This window comes from Megalobrama amblycephala, linkage group LG19 (genome assembly GCF_018812025.1).
Source record: "Megalobrama amblycephala isolate DHTTF-2021 linkage group LG19, ASM1881202v1, whole genome shotgun sequence".
Classification (NCBI taxonomy): domain Eukaryota; kingdom Metazoa; phylum Chordata; class Actinopteri; order Cypriniformes; family Xenocyprididae; genus Megalobrama; species Megalobrama amblycephala.
The window spans coordinates 30,374,746-30,397,047 of NC_063062.1; the positions used below are offsets into that span (position 1 = coordinate 30,374,746).

At 34.7% G+C, this 22,302-nt stretch overlaps 1 protein-coding gene across 2 annotated transcripts in view; it reads left to right on the forward strand.

The window, feature by feature from the left end:
* Positions 1 to 17,727, forward strand: part of hipk3b (homeodomain interacting protein kinase 3b) — a 72,492-nt gene extending 54,765 nt beyond the window's left edge. Inside the window, exons 8-16 of one of the 2 annotated variants that reach the window (XM_048168480.1) lie at positions 2,041 to 2,158; positions 2,442 to 2,563; positions 4,327 to 4,445; positions 4,601 to 4,765; positions 6,410 to 6,715; positions 7,204 to 7,350; positions 9,908 to 10,137; positions 10,686 to 10,831; positions 12,462 to 17,727. In XM_048168480.1, coding sequence (XP_048024437.1) covers positions 2,041 to 2,158; positions 2,442 to 2,563; positions 4,327 to 4,445; positions 4,601 to 4,765; positions 6,410 to 6,715; positions 7,204 to 7,350; positions 9,908 to 10,137; positions 10,686 to 10,831; positions 12,462 to 12,938 — 1,830 coding nt within the window. In that variant the 3' untranslated portion in view covers positions 12,939 to 17,727. The remainder of the gene's footprint in view (positions 1 to 2,040; positions 2,159 to 2,441; positions 2,564 to 4,326; positions 4,446 to 4,600; positions 4,766 to 6,409; positions 6,716 to 7,203; positions 7,351 to 9,907; positions 10,138 to 10,685; positions 10,832 to 12,461) is intronic. The other variant, XM_048168481.1, reaches the window with a different exon arrangement.
* Positions 17,728 to 22,302: the final 4,575 nt, after the last annotated feature.

The following is a 22,302-nucleotide window of genomic DNA, read 5'->3' on the forward strand; positions in this document are numbered from 1 at the left end:
TTTCATAAGAAAGTAACACGCATAAATACTTACAACATTGCCAAAAAAATTACAGACACTGTGCACATTTTGTTAAATATTTTCTAAGTACAAATTCAGTGCTTCAGGGACATAAAATGCTTAGTGTACAATAGAAATAATACATTATTTTATGATAAGAGTTATTTAAATGCAATAATATTTTCATTATTCATTATAATGGGCATACCAAAGTATTGTGAAAAGCTTTTAACATTTAATTTTGGTGAACCACCACTTTAAAAAGGCTTGGGGGACTGAAATATTCCCGAATCCCAGTAATGACCAGTAAGCTCCTTAAAACAGACTGTCAGAAACAAGCATTTGATGCAAGCTGTAAGGTAGTATGTGTTGTTGTATTCATGCTGTCCAGTAAATGACTCTCATAAATTCTGCATTGTGGTCTTTCTTATATCTCACAAATTTGAACCCATATTGCCGTTGTCATGGCAACATTGCTGACATCATGGCAACGTGGTAAGGACATTCGGTTTCCAAGGAGAGACACGGCAGAAAAACTTTCAACCCACACCAAACTGACCTAAGATAACACACGCAGATTGTTGTAATGCATTTTTGATGACCTTTTAAGCATGTTAGTTTGGTTTTTACGACATAATGTAGCCCTCTTTGACTTTTGTAATGTTCTGGTAAATTGAATTAAAAGAAGTAAATACCGTCAGCTGTTCACAATTAGCTGGAAAAGAAGAGCATTGACTGTGTAGCTACTAAAGGAGTTTCCCTGGTCACGTTCACTCTCTTTGAACACATTCACACTGCTAACACACTTTGTGTAATTCTGTACCCTGGAGTTATGGCTGTCTTGCTCAGGAGTATGTGAACTTTGATCCAAAGGCCTGTAAATGTGTATATGAATGGGTCATAATAAAAAATAAAAAAATAATAAAAAAAAATAAAATAAAATATAAAAATAAAAATAAAAAATAAATAAATCGGATAAAAATGTTATTTTAATAAATATTTATTTTAATATAAATTAAGGCAAGGCCCTACAGGTGAATAGGATAAACATTTTAACTCCTGGAATAATAAATAATATATTGAATAATATAATAAAATATTAACAAATCCCTCTTTTTTTTTTTTTTTTTTTTTTTTTTTTTTCACAATATAGATTGGAATACAAAATTAAATGTTTGGTGTATGTATGTGCAAAACAGGCGATTTTTGACTCTGCAGGAGAAAAAACTTTGAGAAAACGAATTTTATTGTAACTTAAATCTAAAGACACAAATGTGTGTTCTAAAATAAACACCTAAATGTGTATTTTAGTTGTTTTCTTTCCACAAGTTTGAACGAAGACAAGTTATGGGAGCAAAATAAACCAAAATCTCAAAATTATCCAGTGCTTGGGGGGAAAAAAAACAGTGGTTTTGCTTATAGTGTTATGCTTTAAGTATATAACATAATAAGAACACATTATTACTGTTCAAAGTTGTGTTTTGCTTCCTTGTACATTAGTAACTGCTTGCAGCCATTTGTAATTGTAATTGTAATTCTCTCATGGTATTAAAAATCCAGCTTGTAAACTTTTGAACAGGAAGATTTATGTAGATTTAAATATTATTAGCTCTTGTATAATATACAAAAATGATGTAATGGCAAATAGCTTCATTAGGGCAATAGTGATGTTTTGTCTCTTAATGCCATGTTGCCCTCTATAGGACATTTGAATGAAATTCACTTTAATGTGTGTCCACAGAAACATATATTTTGCTGCAACATTATTGTAAAAACAAAAAAATAATAATAATAAAACGCTACAAAACTATAGAATGAGGTTGCAGTTTATTTTACATTATGTGTATTTTCAGTGTACCCAAGAATGTACTGTGTAATATAAAGTGACTACATTTGGTTAAGGTTAGGTTTAGGGTTATTTTACCTGCTAATTTCATAGTATGTACATACATACAGTAAGAGGACTGTAAAGTAAGACCCATTTAGTCTCTATCATTCAGACTGTATGTTGTGATTTTTCTTTCTCTTCTCTTTCTGTAGGCTTTAGCCTCATCTGCCCCTTCAGTCTTGCATCCTGGAATCCCTCTCCAGACAGGAAGTGCTCAGTTTGGTGACTCTTTCCAGCAGGCGCTTATTCTCTGTCCCCCAACCATACAAGGTACTTTACCTTTAGTCATCTAGTTCAAGCTAGTGTTAGATCAACCAAAATGTTTGCTAACAATATAATGATACTATATATATATATTACTTTCCATTACTAATTTTTGTCTGTGTAATCTCTATTAGTTTATTTTAGTACTTCAATATAAACTAAATATATATATTTATTTATTTATTTATTTATTTAGTTAGTTAGTTAGTTAGTTAGTTAGTTAGTCAAATAATTAACTTTTTTTTTTATGGTTTTGGTTAACAATAATAATCCTTTCTAATTGTCACAGGTCTCCCACCTAACCCAAATAAGCCAGCGGGATTCTCTGTGCGCATGGAGAGCACAGTACCACTGGTGACACAAGCCTCTGCCATCCAACCTCTACAGATCAGACCAGGGGTCATTACACAGGTAAACGCAAATAGAGATTGACCGATAATTGGTTACAACAAATTTTTATCGATATTCACACTCTTCTACTTAATTAGTTGTTTAATTTCGGGCTTACGGGAAAAGTAACTTATTTAATGTAGGGTGAATTCACGTTGATTGAGACACTTTTTTTCCATTGATATGACTGGGAAAAAGTGTCCTAATCAACCTGAATTCACATATTCTGTTGGACTGTAAGTTTTATGGTAATGCTGGAAAACATTTTTATTCAGTACATGTTTACATGGAATATTTCAGAATGTGTCACCTGAATTTGTTTGAGTTTCTATCATATGTCAAGTTTAAATGTTTTATATAATAATTTAAATTTCATGGATTGTGATAATGACCTTGGGCCTCATTCATGAAGCTTTTGGAAATATATTAATAAATTCGGACTCTCGAGTAATTTGTGTGTAAAACGAACCTTCCCGGAAACTGTCCTCTAGATTCACAAACGCTTCGTAAACATCAGATTTGATAGTTAAACTTGTGTATGTTAATGAATTCCAATCATTCGTAAATATGCCACACATGCACGCTCATTCACAAGTAGTGTATTCCCCGCCTATGAATTACAACTATGCAAATTACATGCCCAGGAATCTTCTGGACTCCCTTCTCAGGTTTGGCTCCAGTATATTGCATATATGCAAAAGAGACTAATAGGCCATAAGCCTAACAATAAATATTCAAGTAACTTGTGTCCACCAAAGTGTTTTTAGCCAGCTGAAAAAAAAAAACAAAAAAAAAAAACAGGTGCTCTTCTGAAAATGGCCAGCTGGTGGCGCTTGAGAGCACTTTGGAGGCACAGTGTTTTTACTGCTGAGATGAGATGGTCATCACTGCAGAACACAAGATCCAGGGGCGGAGTCTAGATCCAACTCCACTTTACATATCCTGTAACCTACCTGTCTCCGCCCCCCCGGACCTCGTGTGTTCTGCAGTGAGGGGCTACTGGCTGAGATACTCTGGTTACTATGATTTGGAATATCCATGGCAGTAACATGTTACTAGTATCTCATTTTGAAGAATATTACTGAATATAAAAATATAGTAACCAGCGATATTAACCAGCGTTGTTATTTAGTCGGTTTAGAAGTAGGATGGTTGGTCGGTAGAGTATTTGTCCCGCCCCTCCTCCACTGTGATTGGACGGCTGGGTAAAAAGTGACAGTGAAGAGCGCTGACTGCATTTTACCCAAAGTTGATCAGTTTGTTTGTTTTTTTTTTTTTTTTTAAGACATTGCAAATGAACTTGTGAAATATTGGTATGGTACATAGTGCATCAAAATGTAGTGTCATCAGTTTGCCTAAAAGAACACAGAGCGTTTGAACGTTTTACGCACCATTTAGATGTGGTAGGGAGCAGGTGTAAATTTCTTTTGTACCAACTAACATTTTGAAAATACAAACATTTTCATGAATCCGAAAATTTTCGCCAGAATGGCTTTACGATTGATTTACACAAAATTTGTTCTGCTCATGTTTCATGAATGGTACTCCTTGTGTTTGCCCTTGATGCTAACATGGCGTTAAAAACTTAATAAACAAACAACCTGGATTCACCCCTATTGTTTGTATACATTTTGTTCACATGGTTACTGGACAAACAAACAAACAAAAAAAAAGTCAATGTATTAATCTTTAAATGCAACATTAGGGTAGAGACATGGTCACCTTTTGAGTTCCTTTATCCATGTCAGGAAGTTAGCATCTCTCGTTTTATCTTTTTTTTACAGCAAGCATGGTCAAATCGTGCCCAGCAAATCCTGGTGCCCACCTGGCCTCAGGTGGCCCCTTCAGCAACGACATTGGCCTCAGACACAGTGGCAGGTCCACAGAGACTAGCAGAATGGGGGTGGGTGAAACAAGCCTCTCTGTCATTGTATTTGCGCTGCTATATTTATCTCTCATTTGTTCTGATGTTAAAACACGGCTCTTGTGTGAGTCATCTTTCTTTATACACTTTCTTACACACTGAAATGCTTTGTTTTCCTCTCCCATCTTTTGCAGGAAAGTTCATTCCCATGGCAACCATTACAGCTCCATGATGCCCCACCAGCCACTGTTAACAAACCCAATGGCCATGTCAGCTCACCAGCCTATCAGCATAGGGATAGCTCATGTTGTTTGGCCACAGCCAGCTGCTAATAAAAGAAATAAACCATCTTCAAACAGGTTAGTCCACATACCATATATGGACATGCTGTCAGTGAATAGAGGGCTAGGAGTGCCACTTAAAAACAAACAATTAAGGAATCAATTAAAAATCCAATAAATGTCGTTTTTTGAAGTGTAAATATGCAGTTAAATATAAAAGTAATGCTATAAATAGTTTATTTGATTTTTGTTTTCTAAGATCCATGACAAAACATCATCACCATTAATCAATATTTTGGTAAATCTTTAAAGTATTTATTTATTTGTTTGTTATTTATTCCTTTTTAAGTAAAAAGAAATAAATGATTATCAATTTATTACGCAATAAAAATTAAATAAGTTGGTCTGTAAATGGACATTGATAATGTTAAATCTTGTGTAAAAAAAGAAGGCAAATTTCATTATTGAATTTTAATTTTGCACTAATATACTTTGTTGCAAATATGGTATTGGAAATGTACATTCAAGAACAAGATTATATTGCTACTTTACATATTACATTTCAAACTGAACTTTGCCAGTGTTATGCTTATCCATATAACATTGTTGTTAAGTGTTATGATAAAATAATAAATTATTTTTAAATCTAACTTTTAAATTGCAAAGGTAAACGTTGTACAAAACACATTAGTGACTTTTACTATTTAAAAATGAAGGAATTTGTTTTGAATTAGTAATTAAAAAAATAATAATAATCATTACAAATTGGCCAATAAATGGACATGTTTTTTTTCCAAATGTTTAAAAAATATATAATTGCATTATAATATAAAAATAATACCATTAAACTTTTTTGACAACTCTTTGACGTACAGTACACTCGCTCATACATATACATATATATATATATATATATATATATATATATATATATATATATATATATATATATATATATAATTTATTTATTTATTTATTTATTTTTATTATTATTGGTCAATTTGCAAAGCAAACCGATACAGTGAAATATTTATTTTCAAATATAAATATATTGGTAATATATATATATATTGGTAATACTTTACAATAAGGTTCATTGGTTAACATTAGTTAACTACATTAGTTAACATGAACTAATAATGAACTGCTTTTATACAGCATTTATTAATCTTTGTTAATGTTAATTTCAACATTTACTAATACATTATTAAAATCTTGTTAACATTAGTTAATGCACTGTGAACTAACATGAACAAAGATTAGTAAATACAGTAAAAAATGTATTGCTCCTGGTTAGTTCATGTTAGTTGATACATTCATTTTTAACCAATGAACCTTATTGTAAAGTGTTATCAATATATTAAACATAAATGCATCAATAAATATTCATTTAAATAAAGGAATAAATCAATATTCGTTTAAATAATCATTTTACATGCAACTTTTAAAATATCATTTTAAAGAGAATTTACTTTTGGTAAATATAGTGAAGATTTCAGACCCAAAAGTCAGTTTGTTCATTTTAAAAATAATTTAATTAGTTAAAATTACACACTTTGCATTCCATACTGGTGGATATATGTCTTGATTAGATTTATCAAACATTTGCCACTGTGCTTTGTTTGCTACAAGTGGCTATCAGCAAGCTCAAAAGTAATTGACATCAGTTATTACATTCTTGTCATGCCTACCTATCTAATTCATCATTATCATCCCACATAGAAGTAACAACTTCATGCACAGCACCAATTCCCAAAACTCATCATGCCAGTCCCCAAAGATGGTAGACGTTGCCAAAAACACAGAGGAAGAGGCTGCGGATTGTGTAGTAGAGGCGGAATCTGAGGCAGTGCCAGAGGAGGAGCCTGCATGCTGTAAGGCAAAACAAGAGTATGAGGACTCAACTGTGTCTCAGAAGCAGAGACAGACCATTGTGATCGCTGACTCTCCGAGCCCTGCAGGCAGCGTCATCAGTATCAGCAGTGGTACAGATGAGGAGGGGCCGGACACTCAGAAACATTCACTAGAGTGAGTTGACCGTCTAATACGTGTCTAGAAGTTTTAAAGGGTTTGTTTACTGCTGACTAAATTTCAGTCAGCATTTACTCACCCTTGTGGTGCTCAAAAATGTCTTTCTTTCATGGAGCACAAGGTGGAAGTAAGATTTGAAGATTTTTACACACTGAATTACTGGAAACCTGTCCACATACTACTTGCCATACATAATATCTCTTTCAGTGTACCATGAAAGGAAGGTGATAGGGTGAAGAAGAGAACTTTTTTAATTAATTAATTAATTTATTTATTTTTTGGATGATCTTTCCCTTTAAAACATTTCAGCATGTCTTATGATGCTGAACTGTTATATTTGGAAAACCTGAGCTGAATTTGATAAATTGAGGCTACAGGTTTCAATACAAATCATTAGAGAGATGGTTGCAATGTAGATGAGCTGTATATGTGATTAAATGGCTTGTAAAGTCAGTGCTAAAGGGTATGCACACACTGCGTTTCAGGTGTAAAGGTAGTCCGGAGTGTGAGGCATGTCAGAGCACACTCAATATGGAGCGTGTGTGTTCCCTGAGCAGTCCCGATTCAACGCTTAGTACCAGTTCATCGGCTTCAGAGCAGTCCAGCTCCTCCCCCTGCAAGAGACCCAACAGGTCCGTCTTTCATGCACACACGTTTACTAGCTGCCTGAATGAGGACTTGAGTCCACGATATGCTTCAGCCGTCCGCGTTCCGCGACAGTCCGCGTGCAGCCCGATTTTTGTATCCGTGCAGACGGTGCACGTACAACAGCGCAAGTGTAAGTGACAAAGTTTGCTACAAAGTGTGCGCACGCCAAATTGTCTTTCCATGTTCGCGGCCAAAGGAGTATAGTTTGAAAGTCTCACACACTCAATTGTATGCAAGACAGTTCACAGAATGAAGTATACCCGGGCCTTTAAGGCCTGTTCACACCAAGACAAATGGCTGTTCAGACAGTCACGATCATTTACATTGCATCAAAGTAAAGTGCTAGCTTTTTTATATATATATATATATATATATATATATATATATATATACATATATATATATATATATATATATATATATATATATATATATATATATATATATATATATATATATATATACATATATATATATATATATATATATACGCCACTGATTTATATATATATATATATATATATATATATATATATATATATATATATATATATATATATATATATATATATATCAGTGGCGAGCAGTGACTTTTTTAACCGAGTATGCTGGGTGGTGCGTCATGTAAAAAATGTAGCCGATGCAGTTACGTTGAATGGGTTTATAGCTAATAAGCGAGACGCTCGTGTTCTCTCTAGACATTGTTAGTTTACTCATTTGACAAATAGCAACACAGCAAAGTCTAAATCAGACACAACAAATAAAAAACACCATGGCGTCAATTTAAATGTATGCCAGAAGTACTTTTTAAATTAATAATTAAAAATAAATATAACATAATTAGTATTAGCAGCCTATTATAAATAAAAAAATAAAATGTAATTATAATAAATATAAGTAGGCTATAATAAATAAAAATATCAGTATTCTTTAAAAAATAAGTTGAAATTATGCAAACTGATGACTTTAACAAACGCACAGACTATCGATTAACATCCTCTGATAGGCCTAGTTACAGCCTAGTTACTATACTCTTTGGTTACAGTAGGACTGTCTTAAACAATTTATAAGTTTTCATAAAAAAAATCCCTATGGAGAAAATGAAATATTATCAAAATAGTTTTAGTTTGGTTAAGTGTAGTTAGTTTTGTATCAAATAAAATGTGATTTTAGGTGATCGAGATCTGGCAGCAGCTCATTTTTCCTCTTGGCCAAGCTATCAGCTCACAGCTTATCCTGCTTATGAAATTCGCCATAGGCCAGCAAACCAATGAGAACGCGGTAAAATGATAACGTTCCATAACAAAAGCGCGAAGGCGCAAAAGCTGCTGTAGATCGGCTTACCCGGAAGTCCCCGCTGATTTAAAGAAAATTACCGTCGTTTGGCAAATAAATAAATTACGGACAGTTACATATGCATTGCCAATCATGTAGGCTTTATGGTACATAATTTAATAGTAATTTATAATGTTAATATTAATTGCCGAGTCCATGAATGTCTTGGGTATGCTGAGCATTCGCAGCTTTATGCATCTCTTTTCCATGAGACTGCGAAGAAAACTAGTTTTGGTCACATGAAACCTCTGTTGCTTAAAACTACAACTTGGTGGTGCTCACAAACAGACATTTTGCTAAGCGACAGTGAATAGCAGAGGAAAAATCTGGAACCGGCTCCCTTTCTCTGTACTCTGATAAACAACATAGCTGTTTGAAAACATAAATTCTGTTTGACTTACTTTATTCTCCATGACAACTGGGTGTCAGAAATGGAAAGTTTCAGCGCTTTGTATTCTAGAGGGACCATTCCCTTTTTTCTTAAAAAAAAAAATAAATAAAAAATAAATAGTTTTCTACCTATAGTGAATTTGCATTTTCATTCAGTCTGTCTGCATTTTTTTTTTTTTATGCATTGCTCTGAACAGACAAATTACATGCAAAGATCGGACGGAATTCTCATGCCTAACATTTGTGTTGGTGTGAACAAAACTTCAACTGTTTATATAAAGCGATTTATAATTATAACTGACTGACTAACCCAAACCTACTCAAAAGCCGTATTTTATTTATTTATTTATTTTTTTTCATTTGAGAATTTTCCTTGAAATTAACTAGGCCTTGGTCAAAAATGACAATGAAAGACACCAAATTGCCTCAAATATTAAAAATATTAGGTGCAAAATGCCCCTGTAATGTATTAATCTGCTATCTAACAGATTGGTTATTCTGAAAAAAATGAAATTAATAGTGATTAAATATTTAAATTTACAGCCTTCATTTTTAAATCCAAAATTACTTATTGCGAACTAAATGCGATGTGATATCCCTACTTTTGTGATAAGTAGATGCTTCACTAATCATGTAAAGTAAAGAGGCCCTGTGACAACAATGTAGCATTTTATAGACTGTTTGTCGCATACTGCATAGTTTCACATACTTTTTTTTTTTAAATCAGTACTTACTGCTCCATTCTGAGCACTGCTTATCAGTAATTATATTATTTGCTTTGTGTGTCTGAGAGTGATTGATTTGGTCTGTGTTCAGTATGTCAGATGATGAGCACGAAAGTGGATGTGATACGGTGGATGGCTCGCCCGCATCAGTGTCCTCCAGTCGAGCTGACAGCCCTTTCCTGGAGGCCACCTATATTAATGACAACAACCAGAACTGCAAAGCCAATGGAACTACAGAGACCGAGTCTACCAAGCTGCCCATCCGCACCATGGTGGTTCCGCCCATGCGGGTTCAGAATAATGCGCCGATGGGCCGCACAGGTAACCCATCCTACCAAACCTTTCAAAATACATCACTGACAAACCCAGTTAAAATTCCTGGTTTGAATAACATATAACAGTCAACAAAGTACAATCATAAAAATTATTATTATTATTATTATTATTATTTTTTTTTTTTTCAAGTAAGCGATTTTATTTTGATTTGTCATTGTTAATTAATTTATTTACTTAAATTGTACATTATGATTGAATTACTTGTTAGCTTTTCATCAACTTTCAGACCCCCTGCAGTTTGGGAATTCCTGATGTATATGATGCTAATGACTGAAAATGTGTTTTTTTTGTTGTTTTTTTTAAATAGGAATCAGCTTAGTTTCAAATTCAACTTCTATTTTTAAATACTAGGTTTACTCCAAGCTAATGCCTCTGATGTAAATATAACATCTTTTTTCCCTACATTAACCTCAGTCATTTTGCTATCTGTTGTTCGGAATCCCTTATGCAAGAAGTGTAAACACATCTAGCGCTATTTCATGAAGCTTTCAAGGAGTGATGGCTAAGTTTGTCTGCTCTTTCTTCCATTGTAGTTATAGAGCCATCATGCCCACCCAAAGGCCGCAGTGGTTCCAACAGACAGCCGCCCTACTCAACATTACTGGTGAATCGCCAACAGAAGACTGCACCGGCTTTCCCGCCCCTGCAGCCCTCTCAACAGCAGCTGTCTTTTGGACAGGTCAGTTCCTCCTCCCCTGCTTCTAAACCTGCTGCTCTTGTTATTTTTTGGTTGTTGTATAGTTATATATTATATTTAGATACTACTACTATGTACTAATGCAAATAATACATATAAAAAAAAATGTTAAAAAGAAGCTGAGATGTCTAAATAAAATTCTTGAGGCCTTTTGATACGGAGCATGAATTTTTCAACAGATGTTACAGCCACAATTATTTTAAGTAGAAGCAATGTAAAAAAAAAAAAAAAAAAAAAAAAAAAGATGATAATAATAATAATAATATTGTTAAATATAATCTTTAGCAGATCTTAAAATGAATATCTATTTTTAAATGATTTTATTTTTATTTTTATTTTTTTTTATTTTAAAATTTTTTAATATTTATTGAAGGGGTCATGACATGATTTTTTATTTTTAATGTTTTTATTATTTTATTGTAAAATGATTAGTTGATGCCTTGCTCTACAGGCAGTCATATGCAAATGTACTTGCACGTGTGACGTCATACATCCCACAAAATTCAATCTATCCATTTTTGGAGCTTGGTTACATAAATATTATGACATTTGCAGGATGTTTTAATGTTACAAAGACCTCTTATATGTCAAACGATTAAGGAAAATTTAATTTATCATGTCATGACCCCTTTAAAACAAAATATGGTGGGTCATTTATTTGAAGAGTTTGCTTCCAAAACGCGATAAACAGCATAAAAAAAAAAAAAAAAAAAAAAATTGAGTTCTTGCCAAAATCAGTATTGTATCTGGTCGGTATTGAAAAGTCAATTTTTAATTTTACTCAAAATGCGATATCCGCCGTGTTGTTCTGTCATGTTTTCTCCCTTTCTTTCCAAACCGTGACAAACGGCAGTCTCCCTTCTCTGCAGAATGCAATATATCCGCTCAACCAATCACAGCGCACCATTCCACGCACTGTAAACAGTAATGGTAGCACTCTGAATAAACCCGGCATCCTAGTTTCCTTATCTACTTTGTACATTTTGATCAAATAAATAATTTTTGACGGCATTGATGAACCTGTGGTGATTTCTGCGGTGGGGAAAAAACGTAAGCCATCGAAATCTAATAATTTACGTGAGGACATTAAGAAGATGAGGCACTCAGGAGGAGGAAAAATGCCGGCTGTTGCTTGTTCCACGACAGCATCAAACTTCTGTCACGGTCCCCAAAACTGAATCATGAACAGTTTTTAAAAGCCGTTTGACCAAGAATGATTAATTCTCGAATCTGACATTGCTAGTTTTGATTCTAAACTTCTGATAGAAAAAGTTTTTATAATAAATCTTTGAAAATCAAAATCTGGATTTGAATTTTTAATGTTATTATAACCTAAAGATGCCAAGTGAAAGTTTGAAACAGAAAATAGTGGTTTTCATCTCGCCACTTTCTTGGTAAAGAAAACACATTTTTACTCAATTTAATCAAAATGGATTTATAGCATTTTGGAACCAAACTCTTCATTTGTTCTCGGCTATAACAAAAATAATTACTGGCTGATTGACTTCCGTATTGGTGTGTCCTTACTTACAACGACTGAGTCAGTCTTACAGTTATGACTTGATTGCAATTTTGTTCTTTCTTGGAATAAATTGATTGGTTTGTGCTTTAGGTCCAGCATTATGGCTCGTCCCACCAGGAGTGGAATGGAAACTACAGCCACCGCCGCCCTCAAGCGTTCATCCCGCCCACCGTACATGGCCACACCTTCACTCTGCCTCACGGTAGTCCCACCCACACTGCCCACCCTCCTCAATCGCACCTGGGCATCCACCCTCACACCCAGCCAACTTTACTATCCTACCCCCCTTCAGGCCCTCTGGTGACAAATGCCCCCATGGCCCACCTCTTGGCTTCACCTGGGTCCACACGGAATCACGTCTTTCAACCTGCTTATGGCCTCTCCCATCCAGCGGGCCACCTCATGCACCAGGTCACTGTGGGGCTCAACCGCTTCTTGCCCTCACCCACCCTCCACCCTCAAGGCCAATTCAAGCCCCTGTTCCCGCCACACTCCTTCATCGCATCACCCGCATACGCAGGCTTCCCCCTCAGTCCCACCAAACTAAACCAATACCCGTACATCTGACACTCGCTCTGCAGCCCTATGGCAGGCGTAAGGCCAGGCTTTCTGTAGAAACCACAAACCACCTGGTTTTCGCACCCAAAGCCATGGCACAAGAGAGAAAGGAAGCAGTTTCTCTGAATCACATAGACTTGAGTGCAATTAAAATGAGCTTTAAAAAGGAAATGTAAAAATGGAAAGTCTTTAGCATGTAGATAATGAAAGCGCACGGTTGAGAAGCAAGAGATTGGATAAATAAGAAACAAACTGTTTTGCACATTTTGATCACCTTATCAGATTTTCAGCTCTTCAGATTTGAGCGCTCCTCTAATGAATATCAACAAAGGATGGTGTCCAAAATCATGTGATCGTCAACTTATTTTTATACATTGCCTTTACCTTGTATACAACACATCTTTGTTTGTAAAGACAGCCCAGTATGTTGTTCACAACTGATAAAATGTGTCCACTTGCCGTGTTTTCTTGCGTTCCGAGTATTTGTACTTTTCTCTGTCTTTGGTGTCGTTTGGAATGGAGTCTCCTAAAAGAGTTGTTCGTCACATTCTGCATGTGTTGCATGATGTTGATCAGAGAGAAGCCTATAGGGCTCTTTATGTGTCAAGAGGCTCGCTGCATTGTTGTCCCCAGCCATAGTGCCTTATATATATCGGCAGTTGTTTGTGTTCTACTACACTCTCTCTCTGTGTATATACAATGTGTTTGTGTGTGTATGTGTCCTGGACTGCAGCACTTGCAATTCAAATCAGTCCGTGCATTCTTTTTGTGTGTGTGTGTGTGTGTGTGTGTGAGTGTGAGTGTGTGTGCGCGAGTGTGAGTGTGATGTATATACACACTGGTGTATTATTTCATGCATAGATAGGCATCAATGTACTGCATTGCACAAACTGCAGTGCTTATTTTTGGATCCAGTGTATATTTGAGATGTAGTGAATTACTTTTCGTTACTTCATTGGAGAACGGCATGCTTTTGCTGCTGCGAATGCTTGCTGTTGATTTTGTTTGAATCTTTTTTTTTTTTTTTTTAATCTTATCTTGAATTCACTAGTTGTGTAGAGAATTCTTTGAATTTCTATCCAGAAAAATCTAGAAATCTAACAGTATTTGTACTGTTTAGTAAAACTGCAATACAATCTATATAGTTAAAGGTTTGTTTTTCTTTTTGTCTGTGTATTAAGTTTGGGTTTGTGTGTGTGTGTGTGTGTGTGTGTGTGTGTGTGTGTGTGTGTGTGTGTGTGTGTGTGTGTGTGTGTGTGTGTGTGTGTTTGTTTTGTGTGGTGGGCATGGCTTCGACTAGATGAAGACACAAATGCAACTATCGGTCTTTGATTCAGGGTCATGGATTCATCTTAGCCTGAGCAGACCAATGCAGTATTTGATGTATAGACACATATGAGTGTGTGTGTGTGTGTGTGTGTGTATATATATATATATATATATATATATATATATATATATATATATATATATATATATATATATATATATATATATATATATATATATATATATATATATATATAGAGCTAGTTTTTTTTGTGCTGAAGCTTGACACGGTTTAAGGTGTGCAATTCTCATTTATGCATGTGTGAATTGATTTTTTTTTTCTTAATTATTATACCATTATATCCTATTTTGAAAGCTTGTTGGTGTCAACTGCATTTTATACATTCCGTCAGGGAGAATAAATATATTGTGTGTGTGTGTGTGTGTGTGTATAGTGTGCATTTTTGTTTTCAGTTTGTTCTGCTTGGTTTGTGTTTTTGCCTCTCAAATGAAGTTTGCTTGTGCACCACCAAAGACTGTAATTTGAAGGCTCTGTTCCAGAACCTAGCGATATTTCAAGGCATCATAGTTAAACTCCTGATGCAAAGGCTGTCAGAGATTGTCTTAAATAGAAAGAATCATCCTCCCTGGCGCTACCATTGGAAAAAAAAAAAAATCCTAACCGTCAACTTTCATCACGTGTGCCTCATAAACCCAATAATATTATAGCCTTGATGTCATTGAATTGTACGACTACAGGTTTGCCAAGTCTTCGGTTTTCTCGTGGAATTGGGCTACTTTTAAACTGTTGCTGCTGGTTGAGTCCCCCCCACACCCCCACCACCATGCTTGCATTGAAATATTTTGTATTCTACCAATGATAAAACCGTGCTAGATGCTGTGTTTATGATCACTATGATATAGTGATTTTCAATTTGCATAACAGAAACTATAAAATATGAATTTTACGTACTTTTTTTTTTAGGTCTTTTGGCTACTTTTGGGCTATTTTCAATTGGCCATTGGACTAGTTTTGTTATGCAGACTTGGCAACCCTGTACAACGGTCGGTAATTTATGCGGATACAGCACGAGAAGTGCCATAAACGTAATCCTACTTATCACAAAATTGACGGTTGACTTCTAATAAAACAGTAAATAAAAATTTTGAACTCGATCAATCCAAAATGAATGGAGAACATGTAGAAGATTAGACAATTTTTTTTTGCTTACAATAGTAAGTGCTGTTAGCTTAGCAACATGCTAATTTCAGACTTTTGCAATCAATTGTGGGTTTAGCCTCTTTGTGAGAAGAAGGCTATTTGTATGACTGTTAATGTAGAACGTTCTGTATTGGCTGCGTATGAAGTCAGTAGAACGCAAGGCAGCTCGCTAGGTTTTGGAACAGAACCATTTCTCTTAGCAAGGTAGCTACTCTGTCTGCATAGACCTCACGTATACTGTAGTAATTATAGTCATGGGGTAAATTTCAAAAATTGTATTTAAAAAAAAATGGCTGACGCTGCATTCGCACAGAGCGTCAGCGTCAACGCTTGATTGAGTGCGCGTCTGAACAGCCAATCACATTCAGGTGCTGCATGAACGCAATTGGCTAGCGTCTGTGCTAGGGTATTTGCATAAGGCGATCTGATTGGCTGACACCTGCATTGGCACTTGAAAAGTTGAGAAATTTTCAACTTCTGCCGCAAGCAACAAAACCCACAATTCAGTTCGGCAATGCATGACGTCACCTATTCAAAGTAAAAGTGAAGCGTTAATGCCGATGCCCTGTGTGAATGCACCGTGAGGTTATGTTTAGCTTTTTGAACAAGTAATAAGTCGTATCATCTATCTTGAATGTATCATAGACAAGCTGCTATATATTGATTGCCACTTCAGATAGCTGTGAAATTAGATTAGACTAGTTCATATCTGCATTTGTTTATTTGTACGAGTCTCTCTGATTGCCTAAACTAGAAGTGGATTTTGATTTTGAGTACATTTTGCTTCAATGTTTGGAGTGTCATTGTAACTACTGTATTGCTGATAATGGACATTTAGAATTTTTTTTCTTTTTTCAAATCAGTATTGTATCTTCATAACCGTTCTGGCTCATCACTGCATATTAATGGATGTATTTGTGTAACTTAATTTGTGTATGTTTACCTGTTTATCTATGTTTTTGACTTGTAATAGCTTGCAGGACTGATTTAACTTTATCCAAATTAAAAGTTATTCTGCTGTGTTTCAGAAATGCAAACATTAGTATATTTGTCAAGGAATTTTTCGGTTAATATAAGCAGCCCCATAACCTCATGCCACTGAGCACTAATTAAAAGGCTAGTGTGCAGTAACCACATGGCCATTCTTTGATATGAGAGTACAGTGTTGTGATTAAATGAATTTAGTGTCCAACTGAATTGTGATTTTTATTAATGTTTGTCATTTGAAAATTGAAAACATGTTTTTAAACAAATGATCACTGATGTCAGCTGATGTGTTATATTCATGTTTGGTCATGTTTTTTTTTTTTTTTTTTTTTTTTTCTTTCCTTGATCAGTGTAAGCAACACTGTGTGTGCCTTGATTGAGATATTGGTAATGACACATTCACTTTGCAAAAACAAGTGTTCAGCTCACCCACTGACCAGACCAAATATGAGAAAGAACAAACAGTATAAGTACCATTCCGGGGATCAAAATTTTTTATATATCATAAATAATGTTAATTAGACTTATCAATCACTAATATATTTCTAGTTAATCTTAGCCAGCTAATTTTAAATATTAAAAGCCTTGTTGACATTCATTTTGATTTATTACGAATGTTAATGTTGCACCCTGTGCATATGTTTCGATCCCTGTGAAATGGCATTCACCAGCATTTAACCTAAATACATCCTGTGTCAATATAGAAAAGACTGTACTCAACACTTTCAATATTTATTGTGTGTTCATATTTAAACAAATTAATGGATATGGATGATTTCTGCTGAACTCTTTTCTAAAAATAGTATTCATTAACATTAACACCATTTTTATTTTGGAAATTGTGTTGACAAAATTACATCTGGGTCTTTTATAAAATTGTTTTGTCTAAATTATTTACCATTCAACCTGAAATTCACTTCACAATATGATGATTTTCAATCTGTGTATAAGCAGATCCACCGTTTATATCATTTTTATCATTTGTCAAAGAAGTTACTTCACACTGCAAGTTATGGATTTCATGTTTCAGTTACTTGGTTAATTAAGAGTTGATCAAATTAAATTGTTATTCACTGTTTTGATATGTGTATACTTTTGTCGCTTTTTGTTTAGCGTTTCGTTTCATTTGCTTATCTGGTTTGATGCTACACTAGTTTGTCACGTAGCACTTGCACTGTGCAATATTTAACAGTATGAGGACTGGGGAAATGTAACCCTTTGGATATAATGTCTTTACAGAGTGTAATTGATGTTTCCTCTCTAGTTCTCAGTGAATAAAGATGTGACCAAGCCTTCTCTACTTAGTCACATTAAACTGAATTTCCAGGTGACTTTTGGTGAGTGAATAAAATTTCATGGTGTTTTGTCAAGATTCACTTTGAATACAAAAGGAAAAATAAAGTAAAGAAAAAAAAATCTATTGTTGCAACCCTTTTCTAATTGTATTACTTAGAACCAAAATATGGTCAGTATCTTTAAAACTCAGACAGTGAGACATGTTCATCTTTAAAAAAAAAAAAAAAAAAAAAAAAAAATCATTATATAAGCAGGATCAGTGGAATCATTTTTTTCTACTTATTTTACGTACAATATATAGGAAGTTGAATGAAGGGAAGGCAATAGTGCACAACTCCTTTGTACCCCTCTGTAATATGTCTATTCAATTACTATTATTATTATTAGCATTATCATTATTTAAGAAAAAAAAAATCCACATTAGGCATTAGTGGTGGGTATTTTTTAGTGACCCTTTCTGTTGGTTACATTGTTACAGTAGGTGACAAGTATTTTTGAGAGTCATTGAATCATTCATATATACAGGTGCTGGTCATATAATTAGAATATCATCAAAAAGTTTATTTATTTCACTAATTCCATTCATAAAGTGAAACTTGTATATTATATTCGTTCATTACACACAGATTGATTTATTTAAAATGTTTATTTCTTTTAATTTTGATGATTATAACTGACAACTAAGGAAAATCCCAAATTCAGTATCTCAGAAAATTAGAATATTACTGAAGAGCAATACAAAGAAAGGATTTTTAGAAATCTTGGCCAACTGAAAAGTATGAACATGAAAAGTATGAGCATGTACAGCACTCAATACTTAGTTGGGGCTCCTTTTGCCTGAATTACTGCAGCAATGCAGTGTGGCATGGAGTCGATCAGTCTGTGGCACTGCTCAGGTGTTATGAGAGCCCAGGTTGCTCTGATAGTGGCCTTCAGCTCTTCTGCATTGTTGGGTCTGGCATATCACATCTTCCTCTTCACAATACCCCATAGATTTTCTATGGGGTTAAGGTCAGGCGAGTTTGCTGGCCAGTTAAGAACAGGGATACCATGGTCCTTAAACCAGGTACTGGTAGCTTTGGCACTGTGTGCAGGTGCCAAGTCCTGTTGGAAAATGAAATCTGCATCTCGATAAAGTTGGTCAGCAGCAGGAAGCATGAAGTGCTCTAAAACTTCCTGGTATATGGCTGCGTTGACCTTGGACCTCAGAAAACACAGTGGACCAACACCAGCAGATGACATGGCACCCTAAACCATCATTGACTGTGGAAACTTTACACTGGACCTCAAGCAATGTGGATTGTGTGCCTCTCCTCTCTTTCTCCAGACTCTGGGACCCTGATTTCCAAAGGAAATGCAAAATGTACTTTCATCAGAGAACATAACTTTGGACCTTTTTGTCTTTAGCCCAGGCGAGATGCTTCTGACGCTGTCTGTTGTTCAAGAGTGGCTTGACACAAGGAATGCAACAGTTGAAACCCATGTCTTGCATATGTCTGTGCGTAGTGGTTCTTGAAGCACTGACTCCAGCTGCAGTCCACTCTTTGTGAATCTCCCCCACATTTTTGAATGGGTTTTGTTTCACAATCCTCTCCAGGGTGCGGTTATTCCTATTGCTTGTACACTTTTTTCTACCACATATTTTCCTTCCTTTCGCCTCTCTATTAATGTGCTTGGACACAGAGCTCTGTGAACAGCCAGCCTCTTTTGCAATGACCTTTTGTGTCTTGCCCACCTTGTGCAAGGTGTCAATGGTCGTCTTTTGGCCAACTGTCAAGTCAGCAGTCTTCCCCATGATTGTGTAGCCTACAGAACTAGACTGAGAGACCATTTAAAGGCCTTTGCAGGTGTTTTGAGTTAATTAGCTGATTAGAGTGTGGCACCAGGTGTCTTCAATATTGAACCTTTTCACAATATTCTAATTTTCTGAGATACTGAATTTGGGATTTTCCTTAGTTGTCAGTTATAATAATCAAAATTAAAAGAAATAAACATTTGAAATATATCAGTCTGTGTGTAATGAACGAATATAATATACAATTTTCATTTTTTGAATGGAATTAGTGAAATAAATCAACTTTTTGATGATATTCTAATTATATGACCAGCACCTGTATAGTCATGCTCAAAAGTTTACATACCCCTTGCAGAATATGCAAAATGTTAAAGGGGTCATATAATGGCACTTTTATAAGATGTAAAATAAGTCTCTGATGTCCCCAGAGTGTGTATGTGAAGTTTTAGCTCAAAATACACCACTGATCATTTTATATAGCATGTTGAATTTGTCACTTTCTCACTTTTGAGGGTAAGCAAAAACGCTTCGTTTTAGTGCGTGTCCCTTTAAATGCAAATGAGCTGCTGCTCCCAAGAAGAGGGCGGAGTTTCAAGAGCTAGCGTTAGCTCCGATTACCTCACGCAGACTCACTGAAAATGTGAGAAACTGTTCAGCCTTTTATGTTCAAACCGGAGTTGAACCATGATAGAGATACTTAAGAAGAAGTGTCAACATGTAGAATGCAACAGGACATTTCTGAATGGTTAGTTGATGAATTTATGTAGCTGATGTGGAGTTAACTATCTTAAAGTCATTGATTAGCATATTCTGTCATGATAGTCTATCTAAGATCCTACAGAGCAATAGAATATATGCTGCATGAAGATGGAACAGGTACAGTTTAGTTTAATTACTCAAGTGGCCTCCAGAGTCACCAGATCTCAGTCCAATATAACTGTTTTGGGACGCATCATGGATGTGCAGCAACTGCCTGATGCTATCATGTCAATATGGACAAAAAACTCTGAGGAATGTTTCCAGTGCCTTGTTGAATCTATGCCACGAAGAATTAAGTTCTGAAGACAAAGGGGGTTCCAACCCAGGACTAGCAAGGTGTACTTAAATAAAGTTGAATGTTGAGTGTATAGGCTGGATATACAGTGGGTTCTGTCTCTGAGCTCTTCAGGCAGTTCCTTTGACCTCATGATTCTCATTTGCTCTGACATGCACTGTGAGCTGTAAGGTCTTATATAGACAGGTGTGTGGCTTTCCTAATCAAGACCAATCAGTATAATCAAACACAGCTGGACTCAAATGAAGGTGTAGAACCATCTCAAGGATGATCAGAAGAAATGGACAGCACCTGAGTTAAATATATGAGTGTCACAGCAAATTGTCTGAATACTTAGGACTATGTGATATTTCAGTTTTTCGTTTTTAATAAATCTGCAAAAATGTAAATTCTGTGTTTTTCTGTCAATATGGGGTGTTGTGTGTACATTGAGGAAAAAAATGAACTTAAATGATTTTAGCAAATGGCTGCAATATAACAAAGAGTAAAACATTTAAGTATACGTTTATACTAAGTATACGTTATATTAAGTATTACACTGTATACAGTTAAACCAAAATTTATTCAGACACCTTAAACATTTCATTTGCTATTACAGTTTATTCATTATAGTTTAAAAAAAAAAAAAATGGTAATAAAATATGACAAGATCTCAGAGTTAAACTGTGTCAGAAAAAAATTAATCTTAATTATGTCAGATAACACTTAAGCAAAACATGGTCAGGTCAAAGTGTCTGAATAATTTTGGGTCCCAAATTTTATCAGTTTTACTGGTAGTCCACTGTATGAAGAATTTTGGATATAATGTGTCACAGTTTATTTTGCTATATTCAATTACATAAATGAACTATAGTGTCCTGCACCCACTAATAAAAAAAAAAAAAAAAAAAAAAAAAAAAAAATATATATATATATATATATATATATATATATATATATATATATATATATATATATATATATATATATATATATATATATATATAAATTGTATTTAGTGTCTGAATAATTTTTGGTTTGACTATATATATACAGTCATGCTCAACATTTTACATACTCCTTGCAGAATCTGCAAAATGTTAATTATTTTTAACAAAATAAGAGGGATCATACAAAATGCATGTTATTTTTATTTAGTACTGTCCTGAATAAGATATTTAGCAGATTTTTACATATAGTCCACAAGGTGTAAACTTTTGAACAGGATGAAGATGTGTACAATTTACTCATTTTGTTTAAATATCTTTTTGTTGTTGTTGTTGTTGTTTTCCATTTAGTACGGAAGCTATAGGAAATACTCACATGTCTCCAAATAATTTGTAGACTCACATGTCTACAAATTAAGTACAATTTACCTTGATCTTCAAATTCAAAAGTTTACCCCCCCCCCCCCTCCCCATGCATTGTGTTTCCTTCTGGAGCATCAGTAAATGTTTAAACCTTTTGTAATACCTGCATATGAGTCCCTCAGTAGTCCTCAGTGTGAAAAGATTGGTCTCAAATCCATATAGTCACTGCTCTAAAGGGTTCAAATATGCAAAAGATGCTGGGAAACCAAATAATTTGTGGGACCTGAGGGTTTTTCTGAAGAAAATTGGGCAGTTTAACTGCTCAGCACAAACAAGGGACTCATGAGCAACCATCACAAAACAAACAAACAGTCATGGATCATCCAGGTAACGCCACACAGTATTATGAATTGAGGGTACGTAAACTTTTGAACGGTGTCATTTTTATAAAATCAGCATTT